General features: G+C 39.0%; 1 protein-coding gene across 9 annotated transcripts in view; it reads left to right on the forward strand.

Moving 5' to 3' along the window:
* Window positions 1–25,496, forward strand: part of PIEZO2 (piezo type mechanosensitive ion channel component 2) — a 414,090-nt gene that overhangs the window by 151,303 nt on the left and 237,291 nt on the right. For all 9 annotated transcript variants that reach the window (XM_060200656.1, XM_060200658.1, XM_060200657.1 and 6 more), the window contains exon 3: window positions 2,426–2,551. In XM_060200656.1, coding sequence (XP_060056639.1) covers window positions 2,426–2,551 — 126 coding nt within the window. The remainder of the gene's footprint in view (window positions 1–2,425; window positions 2,552–25,496) is intronic.

The raw sequence follows: 25,496 nt of genomic DNA on the forward strand, positions 1-25,496 counted from the left end.
GCGAGCAGGGCAGCAGACATGACAGGGCCATGGGGCAGGGCCGCGGCGGCCTATCATGGCCGCCACCCCTGGGCACCTAGGCCCACGCCTTCTACAATGCTGGCCCGCCTGCCCTCTTGCTATAAATTCTGGAACGATCCTGGGCCTCCTGGACCCCCGGGCTCCCTGCCGAAACTGGGCACACGAGATCTCCAGCCGCCGGTTCGGTCTGAAGACAGACAAGCTGGAGTACACAGAGATTTGTGCAGAGATTGCAACCTGCAATTCCTAAAAGTGAAGCTGCGCGGGAAGCCACCTCCGGATGGTGAACCCCCCCCCCCCAACAACTAAGACAGTATAGATTTAAATTCATGTTTAAAATGACATGTCTTCGTAACAAAAGTTTCTCTCCTTGTGTATTAATGACCATGTTTATGTGTATGTTTAAAGTTTCGTAAACAGTAACTTTAAGGCTAAATTCTTACTAGTCAAAGTTAAATGAAAAAGGTTTTCAACGTAATTCTCATAAAGATAAAATTAACTTACATTTAAAGTCTGAGGTAAAAATTAGTTAACAAGCAATATATTTTAACTAAGTTGGTCTAAACAAAAGGATAAATAGACTTGTTGATATGTAAAACTCTCCATTACCTTCTCTATTAGAAATGGTAGATCACACAATGGCTATGCTAATTATTCTCATGCCTGAGGTTTCCTTTCCTGACTCCATCTTGAATGGGTGTAACAAAAGGTTAAAAAGACGTTGTTGCTATGTAAAAGTCTCAAATTCCTTCTCTATTAGAAATATGCTAATAACAAGTTTTGTTTCATAGTAAGTAAATTGCAGCCAGCTGCCTTTGGGACTCTAGGCCGTTCCCCGCCCCCATGCAAATGTCCGTCGAGAAAGTACGCCCCCCAGAGGCAAGAAATGTTTTTTTTTAAGCTGACAAAGTTTTGCACACTGGTTCTTGTCACTTGCTTGCATGTTTCTCCATGTTTGTGCCAGTTTCTTTTTATAAAAATGCCTGTACGATATAGGTTTCTGTTCACCCCACACCCTTGATACTGTAGCCATTTAGTTAAAAGAAAAGGGGGAATTGTTGTATGCTTTACATTGGGTTCTAGTTCTCCCCCGCCAAGAGAATTGGATCAGTCCTGTTAATTTCGCAGGCCCGCTTGGCCCCGCCCCTAGGAAACCTGCCAGAGTTCCAGAGTGACAGAGTTCTGAGTTCCTGAGTTCCAGAGTAAGAGAGAGTGCTTGTGCCGCCGCAAAGAGATAGCAGAGTTCTGTTTGGTGATTAGTTTGTCTTAGTTAATGAATCGTTGTTCCTGAATAAAGAAATACAGCTTCCCTGCCCAGCCGTTGTCTCCGCGTCTCTGTTACCCGCCCGTGAAGCCAACCCGCCCGGCAAGAGCCTACGAATTTTAACAACAGACCACTTCTTTATCCATGGAGAAATTCATAACCTAAGCACTATTATGTGTGGCTTATACCATGTCATGTGAAACCATACATGATTTTCTGCAATGGACTGTGGCATACTGTGTTCCATTCTATGTTTAATATCGCCATTTCAATTGCAAACCTAGAGTTCTGTTAAATAATTTATGTCTCTATAACAGAAACAAGCTTCTGCTTCTCTTGCCTTATTAAATCTTGAAATTGAAGTTACAGTTTGAAAAATGTTTGCTACAACTTTTTATTACTTTCTGGAACTACTTTTATAAAATAGGGATTATCTGTTCTTTCAAAGTTTTCAGAATTCTCATAAAATTTTCCAGGCCATGGGCTTGTGATTCATTTTTTATGTGTAACATATCTGAAAAAAAATAGAACAGCTTCTTTCTTTTTCAATGATTTTCTCTGAGAGGGAGAGCAGAGGGTTACTCTTTAAGTTTAGAAAGTAACTTAGGGGATAGATGATGGAGACAGCTGTAGAGAAACATTGTCAAGAACATGGACCCAGGTTCAAGCCTCCCCTTGTTGGAGGGAAATTTCCTGATCGGTGAAGCAGGGCTGCAGGTGTCTCACCCTTTCTCCCCCTCTCTGTATCCCCTTCTCTCTCAGTTTTCATCTCTATCAAAAGTAAAAAGAAATAAAAGGTAAAATGGCCCCCAGGAGTAGTGGATTTGTCGTGAACACTGAGCCCCAGTGATAAGCTTAGAGACAACAGCAAAAACAAAAACAAATAAGTGAATAAATAGTAATCAAACATTTCTTTTATAGTAATTCTTAATCAATATTAACAGTATAATTTTAAAAAGAAAGTCAGATAGCCTTTCTCTAGCTCTAGACTAATAATTACAAGTAATTGCTGCACTTCAGTGCTTTTAGGTCAGTCTGTGTAATAAACCACACGGAAATATGATCTGACTGTGTTGAGGTCAGGATGAGTGTGTTACATTCTCAAGTCCCTCATGACTTCTGTGCTTTTTAAACCCCTAGGGCATACAGGACGCCTCTTAAAGTCTCTGTGTTTCACCAGTCTTTCCTTCCTGCTGCTACACATCATTTTCCACATCACCTTGGCGAGCCTGGAAGCTCAGCACCGAATAGCACCCGGTTACAACTGTAAGTATAAATTTTGTTTCCAACATCTCTCTCTGTGTCTGTCGCCATGCTAATAGAAATGTAGGCAAACAGTTTCATCATAAAAGAGATGGTTATTTTTGACCATTTGACAATTCCAATATACTGTAATTACACATAGGAAGACTTCCCATAGAGAATGAACTCGTTGAATAGAATTAACGAGTCAATGCACATCTGATCTTTGCTACCAGTCTGCCTGTAAAGACATAAGTGGACTTAAAGATCAAGACCTACGTGCAGTTGCTGGAATTTCAAATGTTTATACAATGTGTTCTAGCATCATAAGGACTACAGAAATTGAAAGAACGCTGCATGACAGGGGCCCCACTCCTACTGAAAGCACAGTAGATAGAGCTCAGTGACCTTTAGTGCAGGAGGAGGGTGTTTTGCTTGGTGAAGGATGAGGTGTCATGTTAGGTTGGGGAGGTGTGAAAATGTACTACCCTGATGACAGTCTTTTGAATCAATATTTCCCCATTAAAGTGATCTGGCATTATATAAGACTTCCTATGTCTTTATGGGGAAATGTAATGACATATATATATATATATATATATCCACTTTAAAATTTTATTATCTTATTAGATAGAGACAGCCAGAAATTGAATGGGAAGGGGGGTTATAGAGAGGAGGGACAGAGACAGAGAGACACCTACAGCACTGCTTCATATACCTCCATTTAAAAATTAGAATCTTTTTTCTTTTTATGAAACACCAGGATGTGAACCAAGGGCCTCGCATATTTATTATATCACCAAGAAGCCTAAAATTCTTTATCGATATTCATAGGGAAACATCTGTCCCTTGTTAAATCGCCACTAGAGTTACCGCCAGAGCACAGTGTCTGCACAATGAATTCATCACTCCCAGTGGCCATTTACCTTCATCCCCCCACCCCCTTTATTTTATTTTTAGGACAGGGACAAATTAAGAGAGGAGAGATATTTGAAAAGGGAGGAAGAGAGAGCTACAGCAAAGATGTTTCACTTGTGGAGCTACCCCCTACACATACACACAGGTTGTAGTGGGGAGTGCTTGAACTCAGATCATTGTGTATGGAAATGTGTGTGCTCAACCAAGTGTGCTACCACCAACTCCAGCATTTGTCTCCCGTACATTATATTTTTATGTTTTGATCTGGAAAAGTCGGCACAAGTAGTGATTTATCTCTAGAGTGTCATTATTCCAAAATCAACCCCCCCTTGGATACATTTTGTTTCAAATTATGCATACTGATTGCCATATGGAATTAAAAAAAAGAATTTTGAGTAGATGGAAGACAGTTCACATGTCTTATGTTCAGAAAAAAATCCTGAAATATTTGAAATTAATCAGAAAAGCTTTTTGCTCTGTGAAACATATTTGTGGGTTTAAAATGTCCTGATTTACAGTAAGCATGAAAACAAGTAACACAGTGTACCTACCCATCCATAGAAAATAAAAAGAAAGAAAGGAGCCAGGCGGTGGTGCACCTGGTTAAGCACTCATATTACAATGCACAAGGACCCAGGTTCAAGCCCCTGGCCCCCACCTGCAGGGGGAAAGCTTGATGAGTGGTGAAGCAAGACTGCAGGTGTCTCTATCTCTCTCCCTCTCTATCACCTTCTCCTCTCTCAATTTCTCTCTGTCTCTATCCAATAATATAAATAAATAAATAAATAAATAAATACAAGAAAAGAAAAAGATCAAAATTCTTCATGGATCACTGATTATTAGCACAAATATGGGGAGAGATCCTTTAGTAAAATCCATAGTCATAAATTTCTCATTATCTCTCACAAAGTAACTCTTTTAGTAACTAACCTTTACAGAGTTAGGGTTAGTTTTTATTTTGGACATTTCATTGAGCTCAGATTTCCTTTGATAACAATGTCTGTCAAGTGATATCTGATTTAAGAGCCGTGATTTAAAATATGGTTACTGTTTTTCAGATTGAAATATTTTGAAATATAATGTATGTCCAATCATGCACTGGTTAGCAATATTTTTACCAGCTGTAGATGTTTACCTTATGTGGTCCCAATAGACTGTAGACACAGGCTACCTGTATAACAGACTACCACTTCCACTACCCTCTATGATGTTTACACAAATTCAGAATTTCCTAATGGTATATTTCTCACATTAAATGCACCCATTTATATTACAATTTAGTATATTTTGCAAGTTTCACTACTTTTTTTTTACTCTCTACATATGTAATTTGATATCTCCCTATATCAAATATATATTATATTATATTAATATATATATATATATATATATATAATTTGATCTCTTTCTCTCTCTCTCTTTGGCCTCCAGAGCTTGGTGCCTACACTACAGATTCATTGCTCCTAGAAGCCATTTTTTTTCCACTTTATAGGATAGGACAGAGAAATTGACAGAGGAGGAGGAGATAATGGAGAAGGAGAGAGACAGAGACACCTGCAGACCTGCTTCACCACTTGTGAAGCGCTCCCCCCCCCCCCCCCGCAGTTGGGGAGGGAGGATCCTTGTGTGGCTCCTTGCGCTTCATACTACGTGTGCTTAACCTGCTGTGCCAACACCTGGCCCCGAGTATCTCTACTTTCTATTTCCAGAGCGATTTCCATTATTCCAAAAAGAAATCCCGAACTTAATGATATTTTCATTCCCCTCTCAATCTGTCTCGGGCAACTACCAATCTCCTCTACATGTCTATTAGATTTACCGATTTTCACCCTGATAGAATTACACAGTATTGGGTGTCAGGCGTAGCGCAGTGGATTAAGTGCACTTGGCACAAAGCGCAAGGACCGGTGGAAGGACCCCGGTTCGAGTCCCCAGCTTCCCACCTGCAGGGGAGTCGCTTTACAGGCGGTGAAGCAGGTCTGCAGGTGTCTGTCTTTCTCTCCCCCTCTCTGTCTTCCCCTCCTCTCTCCATTTCTCTCTGTCCTATCCAACAACAATGACAGCAATAACAACAATAACGATAAACAACAAGGGCAACAAAAGGGAAAATAAATAAATATTAAAAAAACTAAAAAAAAAAAAAAAGAATTACACAGTATGCGACCTTGTGGGTCAGGTTCTTTCATGCAGCCGAATGTTCTCAACATCCATCCATGTGGTAGCATGTGTCAGTACTTTATTCTCATGGTCATTATGTATTACTAAGATGTGGTTTTGAAGCATACTTAAAGTCATTCCATAACTAAAGTGGATAAAATCAGATTTCTAACTGATACTTCAGTTACAATGATAAGATAATATTTATAACATATTGTGCTTCAGACAAGTATTGACAATAGTATTTTATAGTACTTCTCAATAAATTAAAAATTCTTTAAGTAGTGTGTGTGTGTGTGTGTGTGTGTGTGTGTGTGTGTGTGTCTTTTTCCAGGAATTGAATTCAGGACCTCATCCTTCATCTTCGTAACAATGTTCTTAGTCACCGACTATATCCTTGGGCTCAGTATTTCTATTAAAGCATTCCTATAGCAGTGAGGAAAACTTTTTTTCACTCTAATTGTTCTCTATATAAAAGGCTACTATGATTTTCCCTTACTAAACTTGTTTAAACACAGGATATATTATAGATCATCAAATTTTAGACATGCAAATGATTTTACGTACTAACTGATGTAAAAAGAATAACTCTGGCAGGGGTAGATAGCAGAGAATAATGGTTATGCAAACAGACTCTCATGCCTGAGGCTCCCAAGTCGCAGGTTCAATCCTCCACACCATTAATATAATATGAATCTTCCATATAAATATAGTGCATTTTCTTTCTTTTTTCAACACTCTCATATGAAAGTTCTATCTTGGGGGTCGATGAGTAGGGGCCAGAAAAAAATCTAAAGCCATCATACCTGCAAAGTATGCACTCTACCATCTATTTACATCTCTGGGCCCTTTAAAGTTTTATTTTCCCCTAGTCCATAAAGAACTAATCTAATGAAAATTATAAAATCGGAGCCAGGTGGTGGCATACTTGGTTAAGCTCTCACATTACAGTATGCAAGGTCCCAGGTTCAAGCCCCTGGTCCCCACCTGCAAGAGAAAAGCTTCACGAGTGGTGAAGTAGGGCTACAGGTGTCTCTCTCTCTCTCTCTCTCTCTCCTTCTCTATTTCCCTCTCCCTTCTCAATTTCTGTCTCTATACAATAATAAATAAAGATAACAATTTCAAAAAAAAAGAAAAGAAAATTATAAAATCAACTTTATTTCAACCAAATTAAACTGAATTTTAAAATTATTTCTATGAAAATGAAAATTCCAATTTGAAGTTCTAATATTTTTGATGAACAGATAATTTTGAAAGGGGAAAAACTAAAGGTCTAGTTAGAAGAATTGTTTGATTTCTTGACTTACAGCCATCAGCATTTTCAAAATGAGATTTAAGAATCAGAAATTTCCTCAGAAAAAATAAGTGATGCATGTAGCAAAGTTGGCTCACCAGGGTGTTAAGGGAGTTTTTATTCCATTTCATGTGTTGCATTTTACTAAGTACATTCTTGAAAAGGGATTAAAGAGGATAACAAACTTCAGAACCTTACAAACTAGGTTAGTCCAAGACTGACAAAGACCAGGTTTTTAGCCATGAGCAGTTTTTAATGCCCAAATTACATAAACTCCTGAAAATACTGTTAGAGTGGGTAATGGAAACACTGACTTTTAATTTATACTTGACTTCAACTGACTAATGTTATTGTTTCTTGAGCAGTTGGAGTTCTTATTACTCTATCAAAACTATAAACACAAACTCAGCTGATTTTTGTTATATTTGAAGTTCAGCCTTTTTCTGCATCTGTAGAAGAAGCAACATTTCAAACAAAGTGATAGAAAGTTTATTGACCAGCAGTATGCATTTGTAACATTTTCCTCTTCGTTCAAGGTTAATAAATTAAAAATGAATTAACCCAGACAGGCCATGTTTCAAAATCATCTTCCGGTGGTGTTCAATTTCAAGACCACCAACTGCTTGTTTTTATGTGTTTGATTTTGTTTTCCCTGACTACTCCTCTTCCCCTTTAAATTTTATATATTCTCAGCCTCATTATGCTAAAAGCACTCAGGACATCTCAGGAATCCCAGACATATGTTCAGGTGACAACAGTAGCATTTATAAATATTGAGTCATTGAAAATTCTTGTTTCCCCAGAGTCCTGTAAGGCTCACTGGCAGTAGTAAAGAGTTTTCAATCTGCTGTATTTAATTTTTGACTAGCTGGAAGATTTTTTAAAGGTGCCATTGTGCAGAGCTGAAACTTAACACCCTACTCCCCCTGCTCTCTCTCTTCTCTCTCTCTCTCTCTCTCTCTCAATTCATTCCAAAATGGTGCTCTTAAAAGGTGAGTGAGGAAATCAGAGGGGCAGAGGATACCTCAGTAAATTTTCCTCAAACATGTGTTGTGCCGCTTACTTAAATATTTTCATTCCATCAAAGATATGCTATTTAAATAAATGTAAACCCGGTTCCAATTATGTCATTACAGATCCCATAGAAGTAGTTTGTCTGACTCAGTAGTCAGCATGTGACAAAGTGAATGAAATATTGTAATCAGTCTGGATTCCAGTGCTTTGCTGTACTAAAGCATGCTTTTTTAAAAAAAGATTTTTAAATATATATATTTATTTCCTTTTTGTTGCCCTTGTTTTAATTGTTGTTGTAGTTATTATTATTGTTGATGTCATCGTTGTTGGATAGGACAGAGAGAAATGGAGAGGGGGAGAAGACAGGGGGGAGAGAAAGACACCTGCAGACCTGCTTTACTGCCTGTGAAGTGACTCCCCTGCAGGTGGGGAGTTGGGGGATCGAACCAGGTTCCTTCTGCTGGTCCTTTCGCTTTGCAGCATGAGCGCTTAACCCGCTGCGCTACCGCCCAACTCCGTAATGCATGCTTTTGATTGGAAGAAAATTCTGACTTCACAGCTAGGAAGGAGAAAGTTGTGTTAGTAATGACTATGTACAGGGCACCTACCATCTATATGCTCTCCAGGACCATTACATGTGTTTTCCAATTAGTGGTTCCTTTTTCCACATAACAAATCAGTTTCACTATTCTTTAATTTGGACAATCCAAATACATATTCCGGTTCATTGTCTGTACGGGTTTCTAGGATGGGTAGTGTTGTGTGAGCAGGAGGCTACACTGTACTTGCTGGCAGGGCCTAAGGAAGGGAATGGAAACTCCAATCAGGCTGATTCCTCATCTCCACACTGGGCACTCTCCTCGATAGTGGACCGATCTGGAGACAGGAATATCATTTTTCTTCTTATAAGTACATTGCTGTGCAAGTGAACCCTTGATATTTTAAGGACCATGTTACTTTACAATCTCCCTTCACAGAAGAGGTGATATATATATTTCTACTATTGAATAGAGGCAGAGAGAAATTGAGAGGAAAGGGGGATAGAGAGGACAAGAGACAGACACCTGCAGCCCTGCTTCATCACTTAGGAAGCTTTTCCCCCTGTAGGTGGAGACCAAGGACTTGAAGCTAGGTCCTTGCATGCTTTTAATGTGTGTGCTTAACCAGGTGTACCACCACCTGGCCCCAAGAGGTACCTTCTGTGGGTTTAATGTGGTACCTGCCCAGTCTGCACATGGTAGGCATAAGGGTGAGAGTAATGATGGTGAAGGCTAATGAAAATTAATTAGAGGTGAAATAGCACTGAGGATACTGATAAAGAAGTAGACACTAAAAGCAGCTAAGTCACACAGTCTGTTGGCATCTCGAGAGTGTTAGACTTTCCACTCTTTCTCCCTCTTTGTGGAACTACTTATTTATCATATATGTGAGATTGTTTCCCTGTTAAATTTGTAAAAATTTTGGACCTCATATTAATGGATTTAAGAGTCAGGGAGAAAATTCTAAAGGTGTGGTCATGGGAGATTAGCAGTTGTACCTTGATCTCCAACACATCTAGAAAATTTAACAAAAGAAGATATGGAAGTTCAACAAAAGAACACAACTGTGAGATTGGAAAGAGTCAGACATAGCTACATATGGACACACTTATAAACAGTTAATGAGCAGAAGGTAAGAAGAAACATTTCTCACTAGAGAATAAACTATGCTTGTTGGGCTCCACAACTTCTTGGGGGAGTGCAGCACCTAGACACATGTGAGAGTGGATGAACTCTGGGCTTCAAGTTCTTCACCAAAGGAGTATTTCAAGAGAGTCAGAGCATAAAATTGCCAAAAGGATGTACCCTGTGTGATAGGGAAGGAGACAACTAAAGTACAGCCATTTACAGTGACTGTGTGGTCTTGCCCTCACCCCCCAAGTGAGAATCACGAAAGGTAGAGAAGAGTCAAGTTGTGACAGGGTAGGAGAGTGTGCCTTGTCTATTCACTTCACAGAGAAAAACAGCTCAGCCAGAGCTGGGTGCATGTGGTGCCCAGTTTGCACATGGTAGGCATCAGGGTGAGAGTAATGATGGTGAAGGCTAATGAAAATTAGTTAGGGGTGAAATAGCACTGAGGATACTGATGAAGAAGTAGACACTAAAAGTAGTTAAGTCACACAGTCTGTTGGGATCTCAAGTGTGTTAGACTTTTCACTCTTTCTCCCTCTTTGTGGAACTAATTATTTATCATATATGTGGTTCTCAGAGATGCTGTAATACTACCACTAGATCCAGTTATCTCCCAGAAGAGAAATTGAAACTGAGAATTACCCTCCCCTCAACACACACACTACACATAAGCAAACAGGTAGCTCAGCAGTATGTAGACTCAACTACACGAGCTGCACTAAGTGTCCAAACAGAGATGAATCACCACACAGAAAGTCATGGCAGGGCCCAGAGAAAGGAAAACCACAAAAGAACTCCAGGGACATACAGAACTGAAGGACTGACAGAGAAAGAAATGAGTTAATTGTGAGGATAATTCATGAATTTCAACTTAGACACAAAAATACTCAGGAAGTGCAAGATTTTCTCACTATGGAGAAGGAAATCATGAAAGAAAAAAAAAATGATGCCAGAGTTCACTAATTAGATGGAAAACATGAAAGAAAAACTTGACATGTAGCTACATGGTTCGAAGGACACTTGAATGCATACGCCAAGGCATGTCATTATGAAACTAAAAATCAAAGACAAAGAAAAAATATTGCAGGCTTTTAGGGAAAAATAGGGCTATCAGGCTTTCACCGGTAATCTCATCACAAACTCTGGAGGCAAGAAGAGAGTGGAAAAGTATATTTAGGAGAGGCACCCACCTGAAAGACAGGCAAACAGAGCCACAGAATGGTGGGCTGGAATAGGTATTCAAAAAAATCTCTACTTTTAGGTCTATATTTTGCCCTAATTTATGGATACATGTGAACATATGCCTTAGCTCATGGGGCCTGGTCTATATCTATGTTTTGGGACTTTGTTAGGAAGTGAACCACTTAGAATGGAATTAAAGAATCCTATGAGAAAGGAAAGGTCTCACCCAACTAATGAAGCTGAAGGGTTAACATTCCATGCCTGACGTCTCTGATGTCACAGTCTGAAGTGAAGCATGATGAGGTGGTACTGTTTGTGTTGATTAGGTTGGGATCAGCAGATGCAATATCATTTGGTATGAATTGAGAGAAGCATGCAGGAAAGTGACCCCACCCTAGAAGTTCCAGGACTGAGGGAAATATAGGCTCTATAGAGGAAGCAGGAGTTTCCTGTTGTCTTAGGGTTTAAGAAGGCAATAGATAGTTATTGCTATAATCAAATTATTTGGCAATTGGGTAAACTTTGAAAATCCTATTGGTAGGATTTGCTGTATCATACATAACATAACCATAATTTCTGTCCTTTGACATTATTTGTATATAGCTGTGTCTTATAGAGTAATGCCACCAGTTGGTTCTGTTCTCCCTGGTCTAAGCTTTTAGGTGAGTCAACATTTCAAAGAATCAAACTATTGTCTGTACATTAAAACGTTTGAGACATTCAATGAATTTTTCTCCTCTCATATTAATTAAATAGTAATTTATATGACTACAAGTTAATAGTACTGTGCATAAACACCATTCCCACCACCAAAAGACTGTGTCCTATCCCACCCCACCCTACCCGACTCCCCCCACCCCCCACCCCATGAAGCTGAACTTCCACCCTCACCCTCAATCCAGAGATTTTTACTTTGGTGCCCTGTTGGTCTGCTTCTAAATTCTGCTTCTAAGACCCCTTCTGTTGCACTGCTTAACGCTGTGGTCTATTTACATAATAACTGTTTACCTGAGAACCGCCCTGCCTGCAGGGCACTGATTTAATCTCACTGGTTTGTGCTTTTTCCTTCTCCCACCCCCTATCCTGCACACATCCTCTTCCAACCTGACACTTCCGCCTCAGGAGATATAAAGGACAGGGCTTTCTAATGAAGAGAGATTAGATAGATAGCTTGCACTGCATTCCTCATCAATAGAGATTGAACTGCTTTCCCAGCTCAGCCATGAGTCCCTGGTCATCTCTCTCCCACCCGCAAAGCTAGACCTGCAGTGCCCTACTCCAAACTCAGTCAAATCCTGCTTTGAGTTTAATTTTCTGTTCTTCTTTCTCAACTTCTGTTTATGAGTGAGATCATCCCATACTTGTCTTTCTGACTTAGCTCACTTAACGTAATTCCTTCTAGCTCCATCCAAGATGGGTCAGAGAAGGTGTTTTCATTATTCTTAATAGCTGCTTAGTATTTCATTGACCCAGAATTTAGAAATGTTTAAGCTTCATGAAAAGTCAGGCATATCAAAAGCGAAGAGGGGTAAATAGCTGGACCTTTCACAATGCACAGTCAAGTTGTGAATAAAAAGGAGAATTGTGGAATGGAGTTTTTAGAATATTTTCTTTCTTATTTAAAAAATATTTTCTTTATTTGTTTTTTGGATAGAGACAGCCAGAAATTGAGAGGAAGGTGGGTATAGAAAGGGAGAGAGACCTGCAGCACTGCTTCACCACTTGCAAAGCTTTCCCCATGCAGGTGGGGAGCAGGGTTGGAACCCTCGTTCTTATGCATTGTAACATGTGCACTCAGCCGTTGCACCACCACCTGTGCCAGAATGGAGTTTAAAGTGCTATTTTGTTGAACATACATGACATGAAAGTGAAAGTCTTATCCCTGATATGGAGAAAGTTGTCTCAGTCTGTCAAGCCAGTTGCAATTTTCTCAAGCTAAATTCGAATCCAGAGTAATGACCTATGTCTCTTCAATTCTGTGAAGACCGAGAAAGGTATGGGAGCAGCTGTAAAAGGTTTGGAGCTAGCAGAGGCTAACTCATTAAGCATATTGAACGCATTTTCCTTACACTGAAGTGCCAGGGAAGGCAGCAAATCACGATGTAGAAACTATAGCATGTTATTCAGAAGATCTAAGAAAACTGACCAAAAAAGTTTATTGCAAAAATTTTTTTTAAAAAAAGTGTTAGATGAGGCAACTTTGTATCGGAAGAAGAGATTATCTAGTACTTTCATTGGAGAGTCACTGCCTGTCTTTAACACTTGCAAAGACAGGCTGACCTTCATACTGAGTGACTTGGAGCTGAAGCTAATGTATATTTACTATTCTGAAAATCCTAGGACCTTTAAGAATATTGCCTAGTCTACTCTTGTTATTTGTCACTTCTGCAACAAAGGCTGAATGATAGTATATCTGTTTGGAACATGGTGTGCTACTATTTCAAGCCCACTACTGGGACCTACTCCTTGGGAAAAAAGAAATGTTCCTTTCAGATCGTTGCATCTTGCTGATTGACAATGTACCAGGTAATCCAAGAACTGTGATGGAGGGCTATAAATAGCTAATGCTGTTTTCACGTCTACTAATTTAACACCCTTTCTTTAACCCACGCGTCAGTGAGTCTTCTTGGTACTCATGCTATATTACTTAAGAAATGCATTCCATAGGACTGACTCTGCCACTGATAAGGGTTCCTCTGATGGATGATGGTGAAGCAACTGAAAACTGTCTGAAGGGATTTACCATTCCAGATCACCCTAGGAACTTTCATGATTGATGGGAGGAGATAAAAATACTGAATTTAGCAAGAGTTAGGAAAAAGTTGATTCTAAGTCACCTGGATGTCTTTAGGGTCATTCAAGGTTTAAGTGAAAGGAAAGACCTGCAGATGCTACTCTGACACCATCCTGACTTCCCTGGGCAGACGACCTCCCCAGGGTGTCCCAGAACCTTCCCTCCCCAGAGTCCTGCCTCACTAGGAAAAGACAGAAACAGGCTGGGATATGGATGGACCTGCCAACACCCATATCCAGCAGAGAAGCAATTACAGATGCCAGACCTTCCACCTTCTGTAACCCATAAAGAATTTTTAGTCTATACTCCCAGAGGGATAAAAAGTAGGGAAGTTTCCAATGGAGGGGATAGGACACAGAACTCTGGTTGTGGGAAATGTATGGAATTATACCCCTGTTATCTTATAGGATCATACCCCTGTTATCTTACAGTCTTGTTAATAATCAGTACTAAATCACTAAAAAAATAATAATAAATGAATAAATAAATGAAAAAGAAATTGTCAGAAATACCCCAGCTGTCTTGACCTTCGCAACCAGCTGCCACCCACACTGTGGCTATACCTTCCACCAGTAAAAAAGGCTACAGCTTGATGAGGGCTCAGATAATGCTTAGCACATTTTAGCAATAAAATATTTTAATTAAGTTTTGTACTTTGATTTTTTTTATACGCAATGCTATAACACATGTACTAGACTATAGGGCTACAAGATAGTGTAAATATCATTTTTTTAATGTGTGTTGGCAAAACAAAAAAAATTATGCGACTCATTTTATGGTCTTCCTTGCTCTTTGTGGTGGTCTGGAAACCAGCACGCAGTGCCCCTAGGTGTGGCTGTACTTTGTTTCCCTAGTTCTCTCGTCTATCTGAAAGTCTGCCATCTACCCCTACACCCTCCAGTACAGAGTAATATGTCATAGATAAATATTTACTATTCATTGAACCATCTATCACACATTGTAGAATATAGAAGAAAGAGACAGAGGAAAAAATGTTAAGAAAATGAACTAATTAGTTTTGAGAGACAAGATACACTAACATTTTTATTATGTCACTTGCATATTTTTGGTTTTTTATTAAGGGGCTACTGGATTACACACTACAGTTGATATTTTCTTGTCTTCCTGTGATCGACGTCTGCAAAGCACTCTCACCCCCAACTTAGGTCCTTCTCCACCACCATGCACCAGGATCCCAAAATCTTGCCCCACTCCTCTTCGTCTCCTCCCTGGGGTCCTTTATTGAGTTTTCTTCTTAAAGAGTAATGACTCACCACCATTTATACCTCCCTTCATAATTTTACTGATAAAAACTTTACAGCACAAAAAAAAAAAGGTGTTAAGTTACTAGATAATGAGAAGTAGATAAACTTCAGAAAGGAAACTTTAAAATAAAATGATAGTTGGGAGTTGGGCAGTAGCACAGCAGGTTAAGCACAAGTGGCACAAAGCACAAGGACCAGAATAAGGATCCCAATTCAAGCCCCCGGCTCTCCACCTGCAGGGGAGTCGCTTCACAGGCGGTGAAGCGGGTCTGCAGGCCTCTATCTGTCTCTCTTCCTCTCTATCTCCCCCTTCTCTCTCAATTTCTCTCTGTCTCTATCCAATAACAAATAAATAAATAATTAAAAAAAAAGAAAATGCTAGCATGACCCAGGCAAAGAAAGTAATAAAGAGGCAAAGCAGAATGCTCACATATGCAGTGCCATGGTCCGAACTTGAGGTTTCATGCCTGGACGTCCAGCGTTCCACTGTAGCACCACACCAGACTACCAGAAAGGTCAAGTTGACTGGATATGATGTGTGAGGACAACTGTGGCAACAGTTTTAGAAAGATGGCGGTTGCTGACATATTATGCTCATCAGGTCATGTGTTTCTTTTAAAATATATTCACCCTTAAGAGTAATTGGACACTAGGGTAACTGCATGACTTGGGTTTTCTCTGCACATTTATTGTCTGCAATTGATGTGTTTTTTATTTTTCTGTCCTGCCATTCTTCAGGTGTTGTGTTTTGAGTACAAGCCACGCTATACTAAAGACCTTTCACAAATGCAGCCACGAACCTCAGAAATTGCAACAATAGCAACTGAAGCAAGGATGGATGCAGTTCAACCAATACCAGTTAGCCAAACAACACCTCCAGTCCAAGGAAAAATAGCAACCAAAAACAAAAGAAAAAGAAAGAAAAGGAAAAAAAGGGAGAGCAAGAATAGACAAATATGCAAACCTACTGTCCACTATAAATTCTAGGGCTAGCAAGAGGAGAAGGGGAAGTAGAAAAGAGAGAGAGAGACACACACACAGAGTACACTCTGATTAGATTTCTTCCCCAATATAACTCACAAATGAGTATCAGTGAATTCAGAAAGCAAAAGAAAGAAGGAAAAAAAAAAAAGAGCAGTGAAAGGAGAGATTTTTTTTTTTTTTTAATTAGCTAGGAGGAAGGAAAAAGGAGAGTGAAGGGGAGACAGAAACAAGTTCCTCTCACAATGGCTAAGACACCCAGTCACCTTATCAGTGGAAAAAACAACAGCAGTTAATTCCTGTCAACTTGAAGAAGGAGAAGGGAAAAGGGACACGTGTATATAATAATAGTAATAATAAAATAAAATAGAGTAAAAAAACCCTAACAGTCAGCCTGCTGCTTGGACTGCTCCAGACTGGCTGCAAAAGACAGCCAATTATAAGAAAATTGAAATAAATAAATAAAAACCTCCACGTAATCTTTCCCAGGCAGGACTGAGACTCTGATTGGTTGGGTATTTTGTCACTCAAATAGAGCTCCAGCCACCTAAAAACAAAGAAAAGGGAAACAAAAAGAAAAAGGCTTGGAATGACACCCCGGGTGAGCCAGGAATCTTGATAAAGAAAATAGTTCAGCGGGAAGCCTGCTAAGAGTGGCTGTCTAGCCTCTGGGGGCTGGTTCTGGGGTGGGGCGGGAGGGGTGAGTTCAGAAATAATCAAGCCAAAGATTTTCCTTTCTTTGTCCTTTTGGCCTCTGTTTGCCAGCCCAAGAGTAGGTTATAGAACTCTTTTTTGTGTTCACCCTGACCACCCCTTGTTCACCCTCCTACTGAGGGCCCAGTATTCTACCCTATCCAGAGAATCCCACGTTGTAAGCTGCTTCTTTTTGGAGCTTATACCAGCTGTTGTTTCCAAGTCACCATCTTGGCTCTGCCTCCGGAAAACACCTTTCTTAATCCTCTCTGCTCTTAGTTTTCCTGTTACCCTCACTTCAGATAGTAACTTATAAATGCAAAGACCTCTTGTGTGTGAATGACTTTTTAAAATATTTAAAAAAATTTTTTTTTATATTTTTTATATTTATTTTAAAAAGGAGATACTAACAAAACCATAGGATAAGAGAGATATCTTTATTTATTAGATAGAGACAGACAGAAATCTAGAGAAGGGGGGTGATAGAGAAGGGAGAGAAACAGAGAGACACCTGCAGCCCTGCTTCACCCACTCTCGAAGCTTTCCCCCTGATGGCAGGGATGGGGCCTCTAGCCCATGTGCTTGCTTGCATATTGTGACATGTGCTCCACCAACCGGCCCCTGTGTGAATGACTAATTTGTATTTGCTAAACTCAAAAAAATTTGAGATGTTTTTTCTGAAGTTATCAATGCGTCAGGGTATATTGAATGTCTTTCTTTGCTGAGATGTATACTTCCTGAAAATGTGGGCATTCTTTCAATTATTACAAGATAGATGTGATGTGACATCAGTGTTTTTCAGGCACATCTTGAATTTCAGTTCATAAAGAAACATGATAACAATGACTTACTCCTGATTGATAAAGCATCGGTTTATTTCTCTTCAAAAATCATACATCACTGGGTATCAAAGCTACCCCTCTGAAACTTATAATAATATTTTGTTAGAGAAATAGATATACTTGGTATTCAATTCCAGTGGAAAAATGAGATTTGGTTGCCGAGTGGTGGCACACCTGGCTGAGTGCACATGTTGCAATGTGCAAGCACCAGGGTTCAAGTCTCCAGTCCCCACCTGTAGGGGGAAAGCTTCAAAAGTAATAAAGCAGGGCTGCAGGTGTCTCTCTGTGTCTCTCCCTCTCCGTCTCCCCTTCCTCTCAACTTCTGGCTGTCTCTATGCAATAAATAAATAATTTTTTTAAAGAAAAATGATATTTGGATTTGAAGATGTTAGGTGGTGAACATAAGTAATGCCACACATGTAAAAACTATCTTATAAATAATTATTTCTCCAATAACAATATATATTTTTTTAAGTTAAAGGCAAAGCTGGAGATAAACGTAGTGAAACAAGCTGGGAATGCAGAGTTGGGTGTGGGGAATAGATATCTGTCAGCAAGATGGCCTTAATAATTCTCAGAGGAAGCAGATCTTCTCAATGAGTAATAGCCACACTGTTCCTTTAGACTTCATATGCCCCCCACCCCAGCCCACACCCACCAGTTCTTGCTGTGAGATAAAGCCCAGTGCAGGACATTTAAGATGACTTAGGATCAATTTTGTTTTTCGTAAATAACAATTTCCCTAACCTCATTTTCATGATGCAGCATTTCTAGTGTAAATTATTTACAATAGAAGCACTAATGCAAGTCTGTATGGTGTGGGACTAAACTTAACCTCAAATTATGGACAGACAGGGTAAAGATAAAACTGTATGCTTTCAAACTCATGATGTATGGGAGGTTCTTTCAAGGGCATAATGAAAGCTGGAAAATTGTCATTGCAGGACATTTTAGTTGGGGGGGGGGCTGGGTGGTGGCATACCTGGTTAAGTGCACATATTACCATGGGCAAGGACCCAGGTTCAAGCCACCTGCTCCCCACCTACAAAAGGAGGAATGCTTAAAAACGGTGAAGTAGATCTGCAGGTGTCTCTCTTCTACCTCTCACTATCTCCTACTCCCCTCTCAGTTTCTCTCTTGCCTATCAAATAAAAAACAAGGGGGCAGGCAGTAGCAAACCGTGTTAAGTACACATAGGGCAAAGCTCAAAGATCAGCTCAAGGATCCTAGTTTGAGCCCCCAGCTCCCCACCTGCAGGGAGATCACTTTGTAAGTGGTGAAGCAGGTCTGCAGGTGTCTCTCTCTCCCCCTCTGCCTTCCTCTCCTCTCTCAAATTCTCTCTGTTTTATCTAATAACAACAGCAACAATGGAAATAATGGCCTCCAGGAACAATGGATTCATAGCACAGGCACTGAACCTCAGCCATAACCTTGGAAGCAAAAAAAAAAAAAAAAAGAAATTTAAGAGCCAGCAGGGGTTGGGGGTGGGGTCTGGGAGCAGTGGATTTGTAGGTCTAGCACTGAGCCACAATGATAGCCCCAGTGGCAATAAATAAATATATAAATAAATAAGTTGAAAAACAAGATCAGAAGATAAAACGCTAAGCAGAACTTGGACTGGAGTTAGTGTATTGCACCAAAGCAAAAGACTCTGGGGTGGGTGGGTGGTGGGGGGAGAGTTCAGGTCCTGGAACAGGATGGCAGAGGACCTAGTGGGGGTTGTATTGTTGTGTGGAAAACTGAGAAATATTATGCATGTATAAACTATTATATTTACTATTGACTGTAAAACATTAATCCCCGGGAGTCAGGCAGTAGTGCTGTGGGTTAAGCGCAGGTGGCACAAAGTGCAAGGACAGGCATAAGGATCCCGGTTCGAGCCCCTGGCTACCCACCTGCAGGGGAGTCGCTTCACAAGCAGTGAAGCAGGTCTGCAGGTGTCTATCTTTCTCTCTTCCTCTCTGTCTTCCCCTCCTCTCTCCATTTCTCTCTGTCCTATCCAACAACAACGGCATCAATAACAACAACAACAATAAATAAATAAATATATTTAATTAAAAAATTAATCCCCTAATAAGGAACTTTAAAAAAAAATGTGGGATCCTAATCCCATAGAATTGTCCTCCGAAGAAGAAAAGAATAAATAATTAAGTATTAACTGCATGACAAGGATAGTAATGGACAAAAGCACTTTAATTATTCCACCGACATAGTCTCTAATTTAGGGCCTAAGCAAATATATTCACAAATGTAAACAGTAGTCCTGTGAACAGAAGTTTAGGTTTAGAAGATTTTCTTTTGTTGTTGAGTGTTAAAACTGTATTTTAGAGATCTAAGTGGGAAGTAAATTGCTGATATAATTCATCTCTTACATACACTTTAGTATTCATCTTCTGAGCCTCCAATTACACCCTCTAGAATGTATAGAATATTGCTACTAAATTTCTATATCATTTATTTTCTGTCAAAGAAAAGGATATGCTTTGCTAACATTTGTGTAATGTTGATAATTGTGGTTTCAAATTATTTTCTTTTATATTGCAATTTTCTTTAGTTTCTAATTACTGATTTTTTAACGCACAGTAACCCAAGACCAAATTGTAGGGTAAGATTTGGTGTGTGACTCCTGAAAGTTTTCACATAGTAGTCGTATTTGCCCACTAACAAGAGATGACAAGAAAACCAGGGAACTCCTAGCATTTAGAAGTCATCTACAAGTCTGTTGGCTCACTGCGTAGAGCACACACATAATCATGCACATGAATTATAAATAGATGTCTTTAGAATGACCAAGGTAGAATACACACATATTTCCCTTTTTCTAAGTTTTCTTCTTTTTTTTTTTTTTAAAAAATCAGGGGTTGGTAATTTAATTGCATTTCAATATTATTATTTTTATAGAAACTCCTCAGAAATATGATTCTGCATTTTCTTATTTGAGTCATTTAAAATATGATTTAATTAAATTCTAGTAACCATAGATATGATTTTTTTCATTTCATTTTTTTTATTTATAAAATGGAAACACTGAGAAGTCCATAGGATAAGAGGGGTACAATTCCACACAATTTCCACCACCAGAACTCCATATCCCCTCCCGTCCCCTGATAGCTTTCCTATTCTTGAACCCTCTGGGAGTATGAGATACTGTAACCACCAAGAAAATTAGTTCTAAATAACCCAGTTTATTTATAATTGCATAATCATATTACATATTAGCTTATTAGCACTTTATTAAATACCTCCTGCATGCAGTCACTGTGTTAAGTTCTTAATATTCAGATGCCAACACATGTCTAAGGCCCTGCTCTTGCAGACTTCACCATCTACTGATAGAATATACCAGAATACATAAATGAACATCAGTAGTAGATTTTAATAAAGCACTGTTAACTTGGATAGACTAAGGAAGGGTGAAATCTGCATAAGAGGCGCTACTCTAATCTTGGTCTGGGGTGAAAAATATTCTCACAAACATAAGGTTAAAGCGGAAGTCACAAGTCTAAATGCATGTAGTCTTGTAAAAATAGTGGGGAAGTCATCCACCATCAAATCAATGCCGGCATGAAAACTCCAAAGCTAGAGAGATCACAAAAAATAATAATTAAAAAAATTGTAAGAAGAATACAGACTGGCCGATCACATGTGTGAAGTTCAGGGAGACCAAAGATGACTGATACTTAACTCCATGGGTTATAGCCCTGATTATATGATAGAATTATGTTTGAGGTTGATTTCAAAAATCTCCATGACTGTACTTCCCGAAGGTAATGAAGTTGAGTCTTTGGAATAGGGTGTGGGCACAAGCAGAGAAAGCCACTTGGTGAACTTGACTTAAGCACACGTCAGTTTTCCTGCAGAGTGGCAGAAAGGTATTTTCTTAGGTAGACTATAGAATCTGCTTCTTTAATACAGAGCTTTTTCCTCCTCCAAATGTTCTCATTGTGAAATTTGTGGTTCAATTGAAGATTCTGAATCATCTAGAACATCAAAATGAAAATAGAAAATGTAGACCTTAGAGGACTTCAACATCTACACTTAGGACCAGTGAACATCTACACTTAGGACCAGTGATCTTCATAAACTGTATGACATAAACCAAGTCACAAAATTGATAGGTTGCTTCTGGTGAAGGCAGTACTGGGCCACATGCATGCACACTTGCCTTCTCCTTAGTTTATAGGTGTTTGTAACTGTTCTTCCACAAGTTATACAGTTTGAACAAATGCCGTTATCTCATGATAACATGATAAATGTGTAAGTGGAATCACCTATTTTTCTATCTCATCGTTTATAGTTCACTGAATAAGGATTTCTTCAGTTCAAGCCCCCGGCTCCCCACCTGCAGGGGAGTCGCTTCACAGGCGGTCTGCAGGTGTCTGTCTTTCTCTCCCCCTCTCTTGTCTTCCCCTCCTCTCTCCATTTCTCTCTGTCCTATCCAACAACGACGACATCAATAACAACAATAATAACTACAACAATAAAACAAAAAGGGCAGCAAAAGGGAGTAAGTAAATATTTTTTTTAAAAGGTGATTTCTTATATTCCTCATATGCAATATGGTATGATTGCTAGGAAGGGCCCTTTCATGTAAAGGGGGTCAGTGACTGATACATTACAAGTCCAAGACTCTGGATACTGCTGCGTCTCAGAGAAATTACTGTTTGTCTGTGGGAAAAGGAAAAGTTGAAAAAAGAGAGGGGGTAAAATAAAAATAACTGTCTGAAGAGAAAAGTCTGATTCTAGAATGAGGGATAAGTCACCTGGACTGACGGAAAGATGGACAGAGAAACCATTATAACTCTAGCAATTGGATGAAAATTAAGTATGAATCTCAAGCAGAAGAGTGGTGAATGAATCCTGTGTGGAGCTCCAGTAAGCCAGTCTTTTTAGCCTTCAGTAAATCTCAGATAAAACGTTCTTCCAGGGAGCAAAGGAAGACACTGCACAGATGATGGACTTTTACGAACTATCAGTAGCCTAAAATACCTTTTTTTTTCACACTTAATTTATCTTTACTTTCACAAAACATAAATAATTCTAAACTAGGATTTGGAGTTCTAATTTGCAATGTTTGATTCTATTCTATTTTTTGATAATTTGCTTAATCCCATAATGTAGTTTGTTTTCTTACTAGTGTAGTTGATTACAGTTTTTAGTACTGAGTTCTGGGACAAAAAAGATTTTCCTGTGGATATTTTAAGGTCAGGGTTGTACATCTGGGTGGCTTTACACATAGCCAAAAGTGCATTATTTTTACCAGATTTCATGCAAACCCATTAAAGATTCATCAATGCTGACGACTGGTTGTGGGATGTATTCATTAATCAATATCCAGAGAATGCCTTTCCATTTCTTTGTTATTTGTTTGATTTTATTTCTTCTCAAACATCACAGTCATCTGGTTATATTGACTTTAAAAAGGTAATATAATTTTACTAGTTATTTAGTTATAGTTTACAAGATTATGAGAGTATCGTTTCAGACCTTATACACCACTAAACTTCTACCCCAGTTGCAGCCTTACTTATAACCAACATAGTTCTCACAAAGTCTTTTTTTAAAAAAAAATTTAATATTTATTTTCCCTTTTGTTGCCATTGTTGTTTTTTATTATTGTTATTGATGTCGTCGTTGTTGGATAGGACAGAAAGAAATGGAGAGAGGAGGGGAAGACAGAGAGGGGGAGAGAAAGACAGACACCTACAGACCTGCTTCACCACCTGTGAAGCAACTCCCCTGTAGGTGGGGAGCGGGGGCTCAAACCGGGATCCTGACGCCAGTCCTTGCCTTTTATGCCATGTGCACTTAACCTGCTGCGCTACCGCCGGACTCCCTCTCACAAAGTCTTAGAGACAGTTTGCTTGCCTTTTTTTTTTTTTGCAAATATTTTTTGCATGTCTTGTATAAAATGCTGCTGCAAGATACAAAGGTAAATGATGAGCTGCTGTGCCATCAACCTGCAACCTCGTTTCAGTGTTGGCACCAGCTCCGTGAAGGAAGCTGGATGCTGTGGATTCTTTCTCTCTACCCGTTTCGCTGCCTCTCTACTTCTACCCAACACAAATAAATGAACTAGGTATTGTTCACCTAGTCCTTTAAAAATATCTTATTGGTTGATTTGTTTATTTCAGTGAGAGATACAAAGAGAGATGACAAACCAAATCTTCATAATAAGTTTTGCCAGTTAATTATTCACATCTAAATCAATTATTCACATCTACATCAAGGTGTTACATCTCGTGTTGACCACACCTGCAATGTGATTATCTGTATGTGACATTTCCATGAGGAACTTGGGAATGTGACAGCTCCCTCAATCCAAATAAGCAACCCAAGTAATCCAAAACTGATTATTTTGTGAGTCTTACTTTAAATAATTATCGGGTTAAAATATAGACCGGACATGAAGTTTCTGATAAAGTTTTTGTTACATTATTTACCTTCATGCTGATGTTACTGTGTTACTATGTTACTAGGAGAGCTTTGGACGCTAAGTAAAATTAAAATACATGTTTTCATTTACAATGCCTGTTTGAGGCATTAGTTTATACTTTAAATTTTAAATGAATAGGCTGGTGAAGTAGAACAAATATATCACTAGTAAAATTGAATCACATTTATTTTTTGTTGAGAAATATGCTTGGCTTCTCTGTTTCAGACATACAAAGGCATGATTATCCATATTAATGGACACTTTTACCTCTTGAAAGTATTATTTATCCTTGGTTTTGAATCATAGCAATGCATTTTCAATGATGTAATTTTAAAATTTATTATGTCTTACGAACTACAGCAGTAAACCTCATACTCAATAATACACAATTCTCATGGAGTTAGTATTTTTATTTATGCTTATAATTTAAAGTGACTAACTGTATTCCCTAGAATGTGTTTACATTTTTATAGCCTTAACACTTACTTTAAATGATCAACTGTCTGAAATGCATGAATGCACTTATAGAGAAAGTGGCCTTTCTGTTTCTATTCAGTTGAAAGTGAGGAATCTTATTATAAGGATGCTGGCACTGATGGACAGTCACAGAGCTGGGTCAGAATAAGTCTCACAAGATAAAAGCTCACTGTCAATTAAATAATTGAGTCCTTCAAGATCTCATAGCTAAATGTAAGAAGTAAGTATTGACATTTTCTTTAAATAAACAAAGAGAGAATGAGTGAAATATCTCACTTGCAGCCCCCACTGCATTGAAGGAAATTGGGTGGTGTGGCCTCTTTCCTCCCTGCCCTCCCTCCCCTGCTCTGCTCCTTCACTCCTTTCCCCTCTCCTCCCTCCATGTTGTTCTTTCTTTTCTTATTTGTTATTAACAGTTTGCTACAGATTATAGAATTACAGGGTATAGCTCCACACCTCACCCAACACCAAAATTCTGTATCCCCACTCTCCCACTTCCCAAAGAGAACCACTAGAGTTTTCATAAGTCTTACAGTTTGCTTGCTTCTGTTTTATTTGAATTTTTTGTTTGTTTGTTTGTTTGTTTTTGGCAAGTCCATCTAAGTCAGATCTCTAGATTTCTCTATTGTGCTCTTTCTATCTGGGGAAAAACACAGAGAGACTCTACCTGTCCCATGCCTGGGATATCAGTCACAGTGAACAGAGTACAAGTCAATTCATTAATTCAACAAATATATTTTGATAACTCATCATGTGATAAGCATGTTCTAGAATATAAATTACAGAGATATAGTAGCTTTAAAAATACCAACAAAAACTTAAATCTTTGCTTTTGAGGGATTGATAATCTATAATGTGAAAAATCTAAGTAAATAATCATCTCTCTCTCTCTTTTTCTCTCTGTCTCTCTCTCTCTTTTATTTATGCTGTAATGGTTACTGCTGGGACTCAGTTCCTACACAATGACTCCACCATGCCTGGTGGCCATTGTTTTTCTGTCTTTTTCTTTCTTATATACAGAGAAATAGAGAGGGTGATGGGAAGATAAAGGGAGAGAGAAACAGAGGAAAGAGAAACCCTGACAATACTTCACCACTCGTGCAGCCTTCTGCCCCCTCCTCTGAAAGTAGGAACTAGGATTTTATCCCTGGTCCTTGGGCAACATGTGCACTCTACCAGGTGCACTGCTGCTCAACCTCTAAGGCTAGTACCTTCTAAGAAAAATATTCTAGGAAAGTTTAAATAA

Source organism: Erinaceus europaeus, chromosome 10 (genome assembly GCF_950295315.1).
Source record: "Erinaceus europaeus chromosome 10, mEriEur2.1, whole genome shotgun sequence".
Classification (NCBI taxonomy): domain Eukaryota; kingdom Metazoa; phylum Chordata; class Mammalia; order Eulipotyphla; family Erinaceidae; genus Erinaceus; species Erinaceus europaeus.